This window comes from Sapajus apella, unplaced genomic scaffold (assembly GCF_009761245.1).
Source record: "Sapajus apella isolate SASKATOON/1434 unplaced genomic scaffold, GSC_monkey_1.0 scaffold122, whole genome shotgun sequence".
Taxonomy (NCBI): domain Eukaryota; kingdom Metazoa; phylum Chordata; class Mammalia; order Primates; family Cebidae; genus Sapajus; species Sapajus apella.
In genome coordinates, this window is record NW_022437062.1 from 8,517,878 (window position 1) to 8,534,813 (window position 16,936).

The window sequence follows — 16,936 nt, forward strand, 5'->3', positions numbered from 1 at the left end:
GCTGAGGTGGGAGAATGGCTTAAATCCAGGAGTTAGAGGCTAGACTGGGCAACACAAGAAAATCCCATCTCAAAAAAAAAAAAAGGAAAAATTCATACCAGATATATTACATTGTTAACTCTAACAATAAAACAGTATGTATGGTATGATCTTACTTTTGTATAGAAGAGTGTGAGAGAGTGTATAAGTGTGTGTGTATGTGTGTGCAATATCAACAACAGTTATCTCCAAGTGATGGAATTATGAGTGCTTTTTTTTTTTTTGAGACGGAGTTTCGCTCTTGTTACCCAGGCTGGAGTGCAATGGCCCGATCTCGGCTCATTGCACCCTCCGCCTCCCGGGTTCAGGCAATTCTCCTGCCCCAGCCTCCTGAGTCGCTGGGATTACAGGCACACGCCACCATGCCCAGCTAATTTTTTGTATTTTTAGTAGAGACGGGGTTTCACCATGTTGACCAGGATGGTCTCGATCTCTTGACCTCGTGATCCACCCGCCTCGGCCTCCCAAAGTGCTGGGATTACAGGCGTGAGCCACCGCGCCCAGCCTATGAGTGCTTTTTTAAGTTTCTTCCTTTTGATTCTCGACAATAAACATTATTGCTTTAAGAAAGTTTCCCATATACTCATAAAACATAAATATAAAATAATCAAGAAAAGACACTAGAAACTCCCACGACTGCCTTAAATTATACTGTCAAGAGAAACTAGACTAAGCACTAACCTGGTATGTCCAGAAGGCCAGTGCTCGGGAGCTAATGTCCAACACGATCTCTGGTCGCAGTCCTGCCAATACCATAGCTTTATATTCCTCTGACGGACTGAGTTCTGTGCGGACAATATCTAGCTTTCCAGAAAGGGTACTGTTGCAGGCAGGACAGATAGCTGGTGAGCGACTAAACTCACCACTGCCATGCTGATCACAGAAGATGTGAGAACAGGCAGTGACCCATGCATAGCCAGAGAGTTTGATGCGACACTTTCGATAATTACAAAGCAGCATATCTTCACACAAAGACATAATAGGATAGTGAGGTCTCCAGAAGCTAAAGAGAGTCCTAATAAGTGGTAAATAAAAAGGCTGAGTAAGTTAAATTGCAATGAAAATAAATAACAAGTAAAAAATAAATATAACATGTATGCTTTTATGATAAAATAGTACACATTTTATTATATTCATTTTATTTATTATAATTGATACAATGATTTGTTACTCAACAATATTAATTGTGCTTCTCATTTATCCTGTTTTCTAAAAATATTTTAAGGATAAAGACACAGGTGGTTACAAATCTTACCAAAGTCAAAAATAATATATATGTGGGTCAGGCCCAGTGGCTCACACCTGTAATCCCAGCACTCTGGGAGGCTGAGACAGGCAGGTCCCTTCAGGTCCAGCCTGGCCAACATGGTGAAACCCAGTTTCTATTAAAAATACAAAAATTGCCAGGTGCGGTGGCTCACACCTGTAATCCCAGCACTTTGGGGGGCCGAGGCGGGTGGATCATTTTGAGGTCAGGAGTTTGAGACCAGTCCAACCATCATGGTGAAACCCCAACTCTACTAAAAAAATACAAAAAAAATAGCCTGGCATAGTGGTGCATGCCTGTAGTCCCAGCTACTAACGAGGCTGAGGCAGGAGAATCTCTGGAACCCAGGGGCTGGGGGTTGCAGTGAGCCAAGATCGCACTACTACACTCCAGGCTGGGCCACCGAGCAAGAATGTCTTAAAAAAATAAAAATAAAAATTAGCCCAGGTGTGGTGGCGTGAGCCTATAGTCACTACTCTGGAGGCTGAGGCAGGAGAATCGCTTGAACCCAGGAGGCAAGGGTTGTGGTGAGCCAAGATCGTGCCATTGCACTCCAGCCTGGGTGACAGAGACTGTCTTTAAATAAAAAAAAAAAAAAAAAAAAAAAAATTCACCTATTAATATAAATACTGCACTCTTCAATGCTATGCTTCTATTAAAAACATTTTTTTAAGCACAGCAATAATCTGGACATGCCAAAACAAGCCATAAAATGAGTGACACATCGATTATACACCAAGAGTAAACGTTCACATTTATCAACTGATAAATTCTGTCAAGAATGTTGCTTTGGGCCAGGCGTGGTGGTTCACGCTTGTAATACCAGCACCTTGGGGGGCTTGGGTGGGCGGATCACTGGAGTTCGCGACCAGCCTGGCCAGCAAGGTGAAACCCCATCTCTACTACAAATAACAAAAATTAGCCAGGGTGGTGGTGGGCTCCTGGAATCTCAACTAGTAGGGAGGCCGAGGCAGGAGAATCGCTTGAACCCGGCAGTCAGAGGCTGCAGTGAGCCAAGATCGTGCCACTGCACTCCAGCCTGGGGCTCTGTCTCAAAAAAATTTAAAAAAAAAGGCACTTTGGGTCCTCTGGGTCAACAGGAACACCCGGACACCTTCATCCCAATAGCCCAGCTGAGTGAGTTTCCTCAGATATGTCACCTGGCAGCCACAGTTAAGAAGCCTGTTTTACGTCCGGCGGGTAGTGGGCACAGAGGAAGCACAGGAGCTGGGAAGCTTTGAAGCTAAGCCCTCTCTCAGGCAGAAGAGGTGCAGCTAATTCCGAATCTTCCACCAGATTCGGGAGTAAGTGCCAATCTAATGGCTGTACGAGATGAGTGAGGGCAAGTTTTAGAGAAACAGACCCACAGAAATTACACTCTGAAATTTTCAGCCAGCTTTCTGTGCTTAATAGAGAAAATAACAACAATAATAATAACAAACGATACTTAATCTGAGACTGAAAGAAAAACCGCGGAAAAACTCCATTACCGCCGCAGCGCCACAAGCGAAGATTCCAGGATTCTCTGCGCGGGAGGGCGTCAGGGAACTACGCCAGAGCACGCAAGCGCGGGGTTGCCCCGAAGCATCCTGGGACCTGCCAGGCTGTGGAGAGTTGCCGAGGACCGCTCGGGCTTTCTAAAAATCACAAGTTCCCAGAAACGGTGTGACAGCTCTAATTGAACATCTGGCACCTCCATGTATCCCAAAACCTAAAATGAAATAATAAATAAATAAATAGGGCCGGGCGCGGCGGCTCAAGCCTGTAATCCCAGCACTTTGGGAGGCCGAGGCGGGTGGATCACGAGGTCAAGAGATCGAGACCATCCTGGTCAACATGGTGAAACCCCGTCTCTACTAAAACTACAAAAAATTAGCTGGGCATGGTGGCACGTGCCTGTAATCCCAGCTACTCAAGAGGCTGAGGCAGGAGAATTGCCTGAACCCAGGAGGCGGAGGTTGCGGTGAGCCGAGATCGCGCCATTGCACTCCAGCCTGGGTAACAAGAGCGAAACTCCGTCTCAAAAATAAATAAATAAATAAATAAAATAAAAAATAAAAACAATACCATAGTGAACGTTCTGTACATGTCTCCTTCAGTACACATCCCAAGAATTCGTTTAGAAGATAACACCCAGAGACTAAGTTAGTATATAAGCAAATATTTTTTTGGTATCTCTTCTTAGCGAAATGAAGGTATCCTGATTTCATGGAGCTTACAATTTACCAAAGTATCTAAGAATGACAGAAGAAAATGAAAATATCATTTTATTCTTTCCTTTGCCACCTCTTACATTTTTGCAAATTGATTCTATAAAGCCATTTCTGGTGAGAAAAGTCCATCTTTAACTTGAAGAGTTATCTACCTTCATACTGCAAAGAAAAGTATGTGTATATATACACATATATATTTAAATTTTTTATTTTATTTATTTATTTTTTTGAGATGGAGTATCTCACTTTGTCACCCAGGCTGGAGTGCAGTGGCTCACTGCAACCTTCCCTTCCCAGTTTCAAAAGATTCTCTTGCCTCAGCTTCCTGAGTGGCTGGGACTACAGGTACGCACCACCATGCCCGGCTAATTTTTGTATTTTTAATAGAGACAGGGTTTCACCATGTTAGCCAAGCTGGTGGCAAACTCGTGTCTTCAGATGATTCGCCCACCTTGGACTCCTAAAGTGCTGAGATTACAGGTGTGAGCCACCGCACCCCGCCAAAAACTGTATTTTTAAAACTGCCCGGACATGTGTGTGAACAACCGCTCTAGAAAACTGAGTAAACCATTTAAAATTTAACCATGAATGACTTTAGAGTATAATGTTTCAGTAACTCCCAGAATCAACTGACCACAGCTTTCTTTAGTAGTGCTAGATGAGAGCTATCTAATTACTATACACTCGTGTTCTGAAACTAGGCTGCTGCTTTTAGTTTTTTAATCACAGGTACATTAATCTAGAATCACCACCTGTTTAGTAATTGTTTGACTCCGCAAAATTCAGAAGGCACTAACGGACAGCCAGCCCATCCACATGGTGCCCTGAGTGAAGATAAGACATTTTTTATATATGATGGATCAAAATCCCACTGCCTAAGGCTCCAAGCAGTGAGAGGAACAGCCATCAAAGTTTACCTCCAACCACATTAACTTAAGACAAGACAAGTTTATAAAAAATAAAGACATCCCAACCTGGGCAACATGGCAAAACCCCATCTCTACAAAAAATACAAAAAATTAGCCAGGCATAGTAGCCTGTGGTCCCATCTACTGGGGAGCCTTAGGTGAGAGAATTATCTGAGCCTGGGAAGTTGGGGCTGCAGTGAGCCCTGATTATGACACTGCACTCCAGCCTGGGCAATGGAGTGGGTACCTGTCTCAAAAAAAAAAAAAAAAAAACAAAAAACCAGGCCGGGCACAGTGGCTCACGCCTGTAATCCCAGCACTTTGGGAGGCTAAAGTGGGCAGATGAGGTCAGGAGTTCAAGACCAGCCTGATCAACATGGCAAAACTCAGTCTCTATATTAAAAAAAAAAAAATTTTTTTTAACTAATAATGAAGACATCAAAGGACTCTTATAAGATAGAAATCATTACATCTAAGTAAGAACTAGAAAGAATCATTAAGGATCGACTGATCCAGCAAGGGAAAATCACAAACTAGATAACAAGTTAGTTCCAAAACCAAGATTAATCAACTAAAGAAAATGTTATTCTAACAATTATATAAAGATACACACTACAGTGCCTATGACTAACTCTAAAACTTAATTAAGTTTTGAGGGCCAGGGGTGAAGGTAATGAGGGGAAGTCTAATTAGCAGAAAGATACATAAGCAATAAAAACAAATAATTTTCTTTCTTTCTTTTTTTTTTTTTGAGACAAAGTCTAGCTCTGTCACCCAGGCTGGAGTATAGTCACCCAGACTGATGCGATCTCAGCTCACTGCAACCTCTGCCTCCCAGCTTCCAGCGATTCTCCTGCCTCAACCTCCCAAGTAGCTGGGATTACAGGGGCACACCACCACATCCAGCCAATTTTTGTATTTTTGGTAGAGACGGGGTTTTACCATGTTAGCCAGGCTAATTCCCGACTTCAGGTGGGGATCTACCCACCTCAGCCTCCCAAAATCCCATCACACCAGGCCAAAACAAAGAATATTTGTCAATCTATTATGCAGATGTCAGAAATTGCCAGGTAGTACAGTATCTAAAATAAATATACACATGGATTCTGATGACAAAACAGTTAACACCAATTGAGCATTTACCTATATGCTTTATCCACACCTTAACTAATTTAATCTTCAAAATAACCATCCTGAGTCAAATGCTATTGCCATCTTCTAAAATATAAAACTAAGACACAGATATTAAGAAACTTGCCAATGTTGCATAACTGGTAAAGTGACAGAGCATAGGTTTGAACCCATATATAACCACTATACAATGCTACTTCTCAACATCTTTAATTTACCTTTTTTTTTTTTTGGAGGCAGAATGTTGCTTTGTCACCCAGGCTGGAGTGCAGTGTGTAATCTCTGCTCACTGCAACTTCCATCTCCTGGGTTCAGGAGATTCTCTTGCCTCAGCCTCCCAAGTAGCTGAGACTAAAAGTTGCATGCCACACCATGCCCGGCTTTTTGTATTTTATTTTTAGGAGAGATGGGGTTTTACCATGCTGGCCAGTCTGATCTCGAACTCCTGAGCTCAGATAATCTGTCTGCCTCAGCCTCCCAAAGTGCTAGGATTACAGGCATGAGCCACCATGCCTGGGATCAACTGACTTTTAAAAAATGCAATTTATAGCACCTTAGCAGCTAGCTGTGAAATCATAAACCTGAATTTTCAGACTCATGTATGTCAAAGCTTCTCAATCGCAACCTAAGCCTTACCATAAAATGCAGTAATCGTCTACTGTATATCCAGGATTTACAGCACCAAAGAGGTCCAGAATGGAACAGGGAGACTCAGATCTGGTTTTGGTCTCTTGAAATTTTACTTCTGTAAAAGACAAAAAAAGCTAAAAAATTATTTCAAGTTCTTCTGATATAACTTTGAGTTGTTTGTATTTCCTGTATTTCACCCTTGTATCTAATTCTCTGCTGAAAATGCAGGCACGGGTAAAGAATATAAGCTTGTCCTAAGTTACTTAAAATTACTTTTAATATATTACAATACATGAATACAATAAAATTAGAAAATAGAAGTTTATACTACAAGATTACTTGTAGAATCCAATTCTAGAGAAAATAACCCCTAGTATTTTAGCATATATATCCTTTTAGATTTCTTAAGCAAACATATGCATATAAAAATATTTAAGCAGAAACATATTGCTCTATAATGTTTTTCATGTGTCATGAATATCATTCCATTTCAATAAACATAAACCTGTATCATAACTTTTAAGTGACTGTATAGTATTGCATTGTAGTCTTCACAAAATTGATTGAACCAACTCTGTTTTTCCCTTAATCTATGTATATAGATTGACAGAATAGTGATTAGTTGAAAACTGCCAGGCTAAATTGGTTATAGAATTATACCAGTTACCAGTGCTTTTTCTGTAGTGTTTGAACTTTTAGATTAAGGATTCCTGATTCTAGTTCTAACTCACAAAAGTGATTTTTTGGGGATATAGAGATATCACAAAAGATCAAAGCACAACAAAATATTAGTCTTAAATTGGTAATTTATTAAGATTTTAGAACTATCTGGGATTGGCTGAGCATGGTGGCTCATGTAATCCCAGCACTGTGGGAGGCCAAGGCAGGCGGATCACCAGGTCAGGAGTTCAAACCCAGCCTGGCCACTATGATGAAGCCCCATGTCTATTAAAAATACAAAAATTAGCCGGGCATGGTGGCAAACGCCTGTAGTCCCAGCTACTCGGGAGGTTGAGGCAGAAGAATTGCTTGAACCCAGCAGGTTGAAGGTTGCAGTGAGCCGAGATCACACCACTGCACTCCAGCCTGGGCAACAGAGCGAGATTCCACCTCAAAAAACAAAAACAAAACAAAACAAAAAGAATTACGTGGAATTACAGGCTAAATCCCAGTAAAAATTTCAACAAGCAGAATTCAATTGCAGGTGTTTGCCCCTAGCTTTAGTCTGCTCAGAGCATGTGTTTAATCAGACTGATCAGCTGAAACACGGACTTAACATGCATTTCATCATGGCAAACTGTAAATGACTGGTGAAGGGCAAACCAGCACTGGCTCCTCATCCCCAAACAGGAAAATCCTCTTAAGGTTAGAACTGGGGATTTTTTTCAACTATCAAATTCCATCCACTAATAACTAATTGCTAGGTGATTAGAAATTCAAACGAGGTAAAAAAATGAAGAGTTTGCTCTTCCACTTACATCTGGCATCACATGAATCCAGCTTCTATCTAGAAACCAAGTTGAACCACAGGATCTATCAATTACCTAAGATCATCTCTGGAAAATTAAAAAAATAAATTAATTCACAAACGTTATGATTATATGACAACTTACACCAGCATGTTCTACACAACAAGTCACAGGAAATTTAGAGTAACTTTATTTGACTCTCCATTCAGTAATATAAATTATTGACTCATCTATTTAGAGAATGTCATCAAATGCCCAAGCTCAATATCAAATAGGGCAGGATCAGGAGTTCAAGGTTACAGTGAGCTGTGATCATGACACTGTACTCCAGCCTAGGTAACAGAGTAATACCCTGTCTCAAAACAAAAATTAACAAACAAAAAAAAAAGAGTAGGACCTCTACACAAGCTTAATTTTGTATAAATTTACAAGCTTGAATAAAACTGTGCAATAGTCTAACCAACATCTGAAAGGCTATGAAAGTCAACAGCCTCATAGTAAGAAAACAGTTATGCGGCCGCGTGCAGTGGCTCACGCCTATAATCCTAACACTTTGGGAGGCTGAGGTGGGTGGATCACCTGAGGTCAAGAGTTCAAGACCAGCCTGGCCATCATGGTGAAACCCCATCTTTAAAAAATAAATAAATAAAAAGAAAACAGTTATGCAAAAGGAGGGAATTCAGAATTTGTAAGATTCAGATAAATGAGGAAATACCCAAAATAGTCAGTTTTTTCAAAGCGTGTTTCAATTTCATTTCAGCCAATGCTGTACTGTATTTAAACTTTACTCTTTGTAATCTTTTGTCAAAATAATCTGAAGAAAATCTTCCTTTTATACAGGAAAATCGAATTCATATCATTTGGAACCCAAGCCTGCCACGAGATGGCAAAGTAAAAAGAGGCTTTAATTTCTTTTTTTTTTTTTTTTTTTTTTTTTGTGACGGAGTTTCACTCATGTTACCCAGGCTGGAGTGCAATGGTGCGATCTCGGCTCACCGCAACCTCCGCCTCCTGGGTTCAGGCAATTCTCCTGCCCCAGCCTCCTGAATAGCTGGGATTACAGGCACGCACCACCATGCCCAGCTGATTTTTTGTATTTTTAATAGAGACGGGGTTTCACCATGTTGACCAGGATGGTCTCGATCTCTTGACCTCGTGATCCACCCGTCTCGGCCTCCCAAAGTGCTGGGATTACAGGCTTGAGCCACCGCGCCCGGCCCTTGAGGCTTTAATTTCATCTTCCAGCGTTTGAGTGTAATCTGAACTTTCAGGTCAAATACATACTAGTTACACAGTTTATCTTTGCAGCCAGCCTTCATACTATTCCCTACTCTTCACCTAATTACTAGCTAGAAAATTTTTTGTATTACTTGTAATGATCATCTAAAACTTGTTAACTAAAAATACTACAATTGTACTTTTATCATTATGTTCTTTTTCATGCAGCAACACGGAGATTTAAAAATCCATAACCTCAGCCGGGCATGGTGATTCACGCCTGTAATCCAAGCACTCTGGAGGCCAAAGCAGGCAGATCACCTGAGGTCGGTAGTTCAAGACCAGCCTGACCAACATGGTGAAACTCCGTCTTAAAAAAAAAAAAAAAATTCCATAACCTCAGATCCAATATAGCCAGAAAGACAAGACTCAGAAATTAACATACCACCAAAAAAGTAGTAGAAAGCAAGTAAGGTTAAGAAAAGAAGTAGCATTGGTCAAGGAAGGCTTCATGAAGCAAAAAAAGTGGGTCATGAGTGGACCTTAAACTTGCATGTCCAATAAGTACTACTTAGAGTTAAAAATTAAATTTCTCCATTACCCTAATCTCATTTCATTACTCAATAGCTATATTGGCAGTACAAACGTAGAACATTTCCATCCTAACAGAAGGCTCCATTGGACATCAGTGCCTTTAATGATGGGTCTAAAATAAGCTGACAGAAAACAGTGGCTATCATTCTTTAGAAATCCTATCTGTCAAGCTGGGCGTGGTGGCTCACGCCTGTAATCCCAGCACTTTGGGAGGCCCAGGTGGGCAGACCATGAGGTCAAGAGATCAAGACCATCCTAGCCAACATTGTGAAACCACATTTCTACTAAAAACACAGAAATTAGCCGGGCCTGGTGGTGCGGCCTGTAGACCCAGCTACTCGGGAGGCTGAGGCAGAAGAATCACTTAAACCCGGGAGAGGCAGGGGTTACAGTGAGCCGAGACTGCACCATTGCACTACAGCCTGGTGACAGAGCGAGATTCCATCTCAAAAAAAAAAAAAAGAAATCCTATTCTCAAAAAAAAGAAAAAAAAAAAAATCCTTTCTGTTAAGCACTATAGAATTTGTATCATTCCAATTTTACAACCCCCTATTTCCAAAGAAAATAGAGCCTCAAAAACATTAAATAAATTTCCTTAAGATCATCTAACTAGTAAGAGCTAGGATTTAAATTCAATAACATCAAAACTCCATAGTCTTTTTACTTCATCATGGTACTTCCTCCTGGAAATAAACAGAGCTAAAAAAGATAGTTTGTGGCCGGGCATGGTGGCTCACGCCTGTAATCCAAGCACTTTGGAGGCCAAGGCGGGCGGATCACCTGAGGTTGGGAGTTCAAGAACAGCCTGACCAACATGGTGAAACCCCGTCTTTATGAAGGAAAAAAAAAAAAAAGAAGTTAGTTTGCTTTAAAATGTAATGCAATGACATACTAGCTCAGTAGGTTGGAAAGAAACTGAAGCTTTTTAAATATCTCAGACGGATATGATCAAAATGTTACTTTATTCCATCCTTGTCCTATATTTCAACACTGCTTTCACTATGTAAAATGTTTTCAGATCAGCAGGATACAAGATTAACTAAGAGAATATAGTCAAGAAGCAAGACATGGTGGGAAAGGCTTCTACAGTTTTAACGATGTCAACCTTAAAACTCCTTGATCTCTCCAAACCTAATATAAATTTTTTTAAAAAAGGAAATTAACAGAAAAAAACCTCCTATATGAGGTGACTCTTTGGGTATAAAGGGAAGAAAAAAAAAAACACCTCCTACAGGATAATCATAGGTTGAAAGGAACAACTTCTCTATTAATCTCAACTCACAAACAAAACCCAGAACGCAAGAGGCCTGGTCTTTTTGTCTTTGACACACAGCACAAAGCCAGCACGTAAATCCTGATGTTAAATATGTGACAACTTTCCCAATGTGTAATGCTCCCTGCAGGATTCTAGTCATGCATGCTTTGACAAGTTCACTCCACCATACAAAGGACATTTCATATTTACTAAGTATTTTGTAAATGCTCCATAAACAATCAATGATCCCAGCATTTTGTTGACTGTGGGCAGTAATCATTTCAAAGTACTGGTGTTCATAGCCAAAACGTACATTTTATATGTGTGAACAGATGCTTCATGAAGGCCTAATACAAACTACAAATTGATACTAAATCAGCAAATGCTGTGTTAAGATTTCATTACCATTCCATTTGACTCTATTCCAATTTACACAGTGCCACCTAGCATTACAGGATACAGTGGTAACTCAAAGAATCTCTAGGCTAAGCTTTTTAGACAGAAAAGACACACATACATGTAGTGAAGAGAACTTAAGACAGTTTATCTTGATCAAAATTCAAGTACCAGGCTTTAGGTCCCATCAGCCTTTAACCCTTTCTATTGAGAATGTCCAAATCCAAGCCCAGTTGATTTTCAGGGGGTCTGTAGATGGACCAATTCTGGACTGGCACATAGGGTGCCGAAGACCCAGGCCTTTCATCCTCAGTGGATTTCATCTTCAACCTGAAACAAAATGAAAACGATATAAAATTTTGTTCATAGGAAGTAAATATTAAACTGATAGCTTGGCATAGTTTTCTTTAGAGGTAGTCATATAAGGCACTGCTATCAGAACAGACTCCAAGTTTTATTTCCCACTATCAGAATTTCCTTCCTTTTTAAAGCAGAATAGTATTCCACTATACAAAGGTATCACATTTTCTTTATCCATTCATCTGTTGATGGACCTTTAGGTCAATTCCTTATCTTGGCTTTTGTGAATAATGCTGCAATGAACGTGCAGAGTGTAGGTATCTCTGACACACTAATTTAATTTCCTTTGAATATACCCAGAAATTGGGATTTCTGGATTATATGGTAGTTTTATTTTTAATTTTTTGAGAAATCTCCATAATTGTTTTTCATAATAGCTGCACTAATTAATAGTCCCTAAAATAATAAATTTTAAAATAATACAAAACTAGATTTTAATCCTGGCTCTCTTGTGTATTTGCTGTGCCCATGGATAAGTCATGCAACTTCTCTAAACCTCAGTTGTCACCTCTGTAAAATGAGAACAAATACTACTTACCTCTTAAAACTTCTGTGAAGATTAAATGAGATAATAAATATACTGTACACTGTAGCTGGCATGGAGTTAAATGTTTAATATGTTATTTCTATTACTTGCCCAAGCTCAACCAGCTAGTGATTAGAACGGCAAGTATTCTGCCTACAAATTTCACACTTTTCCACAGCCATTAAAAAAAAATCATGTCTTTTGCAGCAACTGGAGCTGCTGGAGGCCATTATCCTAAGTGAATTTACGTAGAAACAGAAAACCAAGTATCACATATTCTCACTTATAAGTGGAAGCTAAATATTGGGTTCACGGGGACATAAAGTTGGGAACAATAAACACTAGGTACTCCAAAAGGAGGGAAGGAGGGAGAGGAGCAAGAGCCGAAAAACTTCTATTGGGTACAATGTTTACTACCTAGGTGGCAGGATCAGTTGAACCCCACACCTCAGCATCATGCAATATATCCTGTAACAAACCTGCACATGTACCCCGTGAATCTACAATAAATGTAAATTTAACAAAAACAAAAATTCATTTATTCTTCTCACAATAGCTCAGAAGCCAGAAAGGCCACTCATATAGTACTCCCAAGGGCCCTTCCAACTCCAAGATGTTGTGTCTTTTCTTTTTTTTTTGAGACGGAGTTTTGCTCCTGTTCCCCAGGCTGGAGTGCAATGGCACGATCTCGGCTCACTGCAACCTCCTCCTCCCAGGTTCAAGCTATTCTCCTACCTCAGCCCCCCCAGGAGCTGGGATTACAAGCGTTCAACACCACGCTCAGCTAATTTTTTGTCTTTTTAGTCGAGACAGGGTTTCACCATGTTAGCCAGGTTGGTCTCAAACGCCTGACCTCATGATTCGTCCGCCTTGGCCTCTCAAAGTGCTAAAATTAACAGGCGTGCCTTGCCATAAAGTTATTTCTTAACAAAAGGAGGCTTCCATTGGAAAGAACCTAATTTTTTCCCAACTCACAAAACTACCACCTAAAAAACCAGAACTAAGCCTCTTAAGACTGAAACAGCTTTGGGGAAATTCCCAAAGTCTCCTTTTTTATTTTGCATGTCTATATCCTAAAACATATTTCAGCTTTTCCTAACTTAATACTAAAATGGGTCTACTCCCTCAACACCATAAGTTCAGGGGCATACCCAGCACACATTTTCTAAGAAAACATTGAAAGAATGCCCCTTCTGCCCCTTTGAATACAGATGACTTGGCTGTTCTCGGCCACTGCTGTCACTCCTTCCCAACATTAAACATGTGCTCAAAAGAACAAAAAAATAAAATAAAAAAAGATTTAAAAGAACGTGCTCATAACAAGATAAACCATCCTCTAGTCAAACCAAAGTGGATAAATATATACTCACACAAAAGCCATCAAGATGATTCTGCTTTTGGTAGAAAATCCTTTACTGCTCAATCAAGACATTTAAAGTATTGATTGGTTTCTAATCACCACTATGTGTACAAAATAAATATAAATAGGAAGCTCTGCAAAATATCTAGATTCCTTTTAAACAAGAATATGCTAAAACGCAGTTGAAATGCCTATATGCTAACTGACTTATTTACAAAGTTATTCCTTTAGGGAGAAATATCAAGATCATAATCTAAATATCTACTGATAAAAGCTAAATAAATTATGGCATGTACATAAAGTAGAACACTATGTTACCATTATACCCCAAAAACCTATTGAAATAAAAAATATTTTTTAAAAAACATTTTTAAAGAACACTGTTACCATTATAAAGAATGTGGATACTACTCATGGAATTATTAAGTGGAAAAAGTAAGACATATAGTAGAGTAGATATAGAAAAAGGGAAAGATAGTCACACATATTTGCTTACATGCATAAAATATCTTAGTAACACTGTTATGCGAGAGAGGAATTGGATGGCTTAGGGAAGGGGATAAGAAACTGATTTCCGGCCGGGCGCGGTGGCTCAAGCCTGTAATCCCAGCACTCTGGGAGGCCGAGGCGGGTGGATCACGAGGTCAAGAGATCGAGACCATCCTGGTCAACATGGTGAAACACCGTCTCTACTAAAACTACAAAAAAATTAGCTGGGCATGGTGGCGCGTGCCTGTAGTCCCAGCTACTCAGGAGGCTGAGGCAGGAGAATTGCTTGAACCCAGGAGGCGGAGGTTGCGGTGAGCCGAGATCGCGCCATTGCACTCCAGCCTGGGTAACAAGAGCGAAACTCCGTCTCCAAGAAAAAATAAAAAAAAAAAAAGAAACTGATTTCCTTTGAATTCTGAACCATGTGAATATATTACCTATTCAAAGAATCAATTATAACCACTTGAGAATTATAAAAATTATGGGAGGCCTACAAATGCCTATTACTACATTCAATTAACTGGTTTATTTGTCTTTCTCATGCTTTCTACCTATAAGGATACCCAACATATACATCATATAAAAACTAACATGTATCAAAAGAAAGGAATGCAGTGAAATTACATTTGAGGTCACTAGACAAAACTTTGTATGAGAAAACAGATATCCAAAATACTATGGTAAATAAGTACTGCTTACTTCTAAAGGTACCTAATATTTATTACATACCAACTAGGGCCTAGTTTTTATATATTTTATCTGATCTTGGAAAGCTAAGCCTGGGAATGGCTCACTGCTACTCCCAAGGTCACCAGAGCTGCAAACTGTGGCGCTGGAATTTGAATCTAAAGGCTTGCCCTAAACTAAGGTCCCCGGATCTTTTTCCATAGCTTTTTAGGACACATTCACCACTACGGCAACATTAAAAATTAGGAGCTCCTCTTAGGGCTTATCTGTCCTCAGAGTTTGCTGCCCAGGTTCACCAAGAAAGCCGAAATGATCTGAGCTAAGGCCAGGAAAAAGACAAGATCTGCTGCAGCTTTCACAAACCTAGTAAGGACCTGGGCCCTCTTAGACACTCTCCGGAGAATTAAAATCTACTGAGCTGAACGCCTTCTCCTGAGATCTGACCTCACCCAGGGAGATACAAATCATACAGCATTGGGATGATAACAGTATCTCTCCCTCCCAGCGAAATAAAGCCGGGCGTTTTCCAAGAACACACGCACTGTGCACATGAAGCAGAGTCTATTGTTCCTGGGTCACCGGGACTCAGAGAAAGAAGGCAAACCCCCGCACTGCAGAGGCCCACGTGGAAACAAGCCAGGCAGAGCATTTCGCTGTCTTCTTCCAACCTCCAAAGAGCCTAAATTAATCGCCTTGCGACTCACACACACTCCAATGCCAGCTTGAAATAAAGGCCTGCCACTTGGGTATATGGCATAAACGGAAGAGAAATTCAAAACAATTAAAGAGAGCAAAATTAAGTGCACACTCACCAGCCCACCAAAACGCAGAGGGAGAGAAAGTGGAGAGACAGGAAGTGGCCTTAAGAAGTGTCTTCAGAACCTGATTGGCTAATGAGTTCAAGAGGATTCCCTCCTCCTTTACCTTAAAAGGTACTGAAATGACGTAAGCCACTCCACCCTTCTGTCTTTATGGACCAGTGATGCTTCTTGCACAATTTTTAGAGTGAACTTCTAAAACCAAGTTTCCTTTCCAGTTAATGTCCTTAAGCAAACACAGGCTAATTTAAGCTATTTATGCACTCCTGTTTGTGTGGGCCTACTGCATTTTATTTCAAAGAATTTTCATCCCTTAAGGGTAATTTCTTATCCTCTGTGACCTCAGCATGGTCACAATTGATGCTAGGCAACAGATTCCATTATAAACAGCCTAGATCCATTCAAGTTAAAACTTACCTTCATTTTTTTCCCCAAAAATCCAAAGCTGGCTTGATAAAATTTACCTTCAGGTAATCTTTGAACTAACAAGCTTAGAAGATAAAAGATAGGTGGCTAAGTATTTTATGCTTTAAATAAAATTTAGGTGATTTTGAATCTGAAACTTGCCACTTATTTGCACACATCTAAGCCTCAGTTTCCTCAACTATAAAAAGAGGGAAAAATTATGAAATCTTCCTACTCTGGTTGTTGTGAGTTTTAAGTAAAATAATTTATATAATGTACTCAGTACAATGCCTGGTGCATAGTACTCAACAATGTTAGCCGTTATTGTTATTACATATTTCTTGTTAGGTTTACCTTCCCAAGTAGACTATAAACAATTAGAGAGCAAAGCGTACATTTTACACACCTCCAGACCAAAACAATGACCTTCAGTGCTGAGGACATAAGTGATTAAGCAATTGTTTTGACTCCTAACATCCTCCTCCAGTTAAAGTGTATGTTCTTAGTCCGTTAAAAAAAAAATTTTTTTTTTGAAGCAGGGTATCACTTTGTGTTCATGCTGGAGTGCAGTGGTCCAATCTCGACTCACTGCAGCCTTGACCTCCCGGGTTCAAGCAATCCTCCTGCCTCAGCACCCCACCAAGTAGCTGGGACTACAGGCATGCACCACCCCACCCAGCTAATTTGTGTATATTTGTAGAGAAAGGGTTTCGCCATGGTGCCCAAGCTGAAAGATTTCTTTTTAAGCCATAATTAGAGGACTCACTAGCACAATATTCATCATTATTAGTATTAATAGTATTAATAAGTGCCATTATAGTATATAATAGGGAATACAGATACAAATATATGTTATAGGTACAAATATACATGTAATATGCAAATATTTGAAGTATAAAGATTCAAGGTATACGGAGAAATGATACAATTCTAACTCACAGTAGTTCTCATTTTTTAATAATTTCATCCTATTCACCCTGCTTCCACCTTACTAGAAATTATTACCTATTCCAATCCACTTTAGAGTTTAACTGCCCCAAATTTCCCAATATTTAGCATCAAATGCTACTTTGTTGTTTCATAAGTGATTTATTGTAACTTCCAGAGTCAAAACATTTCTTGAATGTTTACTATAAACCAGGAATGCTGCTAAGCACTTTATATTCATTAC

The 16,936-nt window shown here is 39.8% G+C and overlaps 1 protein-coding gene and 2 non-coding genes across 6 annotated transcripts in view; all 3 read right to left on the reverse strand.

Moving 5' to 3' along the window:
* The window catches only part of CCNB1IP1 (cyclin B1 interacting protein 1), a 35,457-nt gene that overhangs the window by 6,663 nt on the left and 11,858 nt on the right, over positions 1–16,936 (reverse strand). The window contains exons 2-6 of one of the 4 annotated variants that reach the window (XM_032261298.1): positions 11,292–11,450; positions 7,667–7,744; positions 6,195–6,303; positions 2,797–3,017; positions 721–1,054 (exon numbers count right to left, since the gene is read on the reverse strand). In XM_032261298.1, coding sequence (XP_032117189.1) covers positions 721–1,017 — 297 coding nt within the window. In that variant the 5' untranslated portion in view covers positions 1,018–1,054; positions 2,797–3,017; positions 6,195–6,303; positions 7,667–7,744; positions 11,292–11,450. Of the gene's footprint in view, positions 1–720; positions 1,055–2,796; positions 3,018–6,194; positions 6,304–7,666; positions 7,745–11,241; positions 11,451–15,354; positions 15,419–16,936 lie in introns of those variants that run through there. The other 3 variants (XM_032261302.1, XM_032261300.1, XM_032261301.1) reach the window with 3 other exon arrangements.
* Positions 4,281–4,428, reverse strand: LOC116538827. The gene has a single exon (XR_004263796.1). It is a non-coding gene; the product is annotated as a small nucleolar RNA SNORA79 (small nucleolar RNA).
* Positions 7,411–7,487, reverse strand: LOC116538828. Its single transcript, XR_004263797.1, has one exon. It is a non-coding gene; the product is annotated as a small nucleolar RNA SNORD126 (small nucleolar RNA).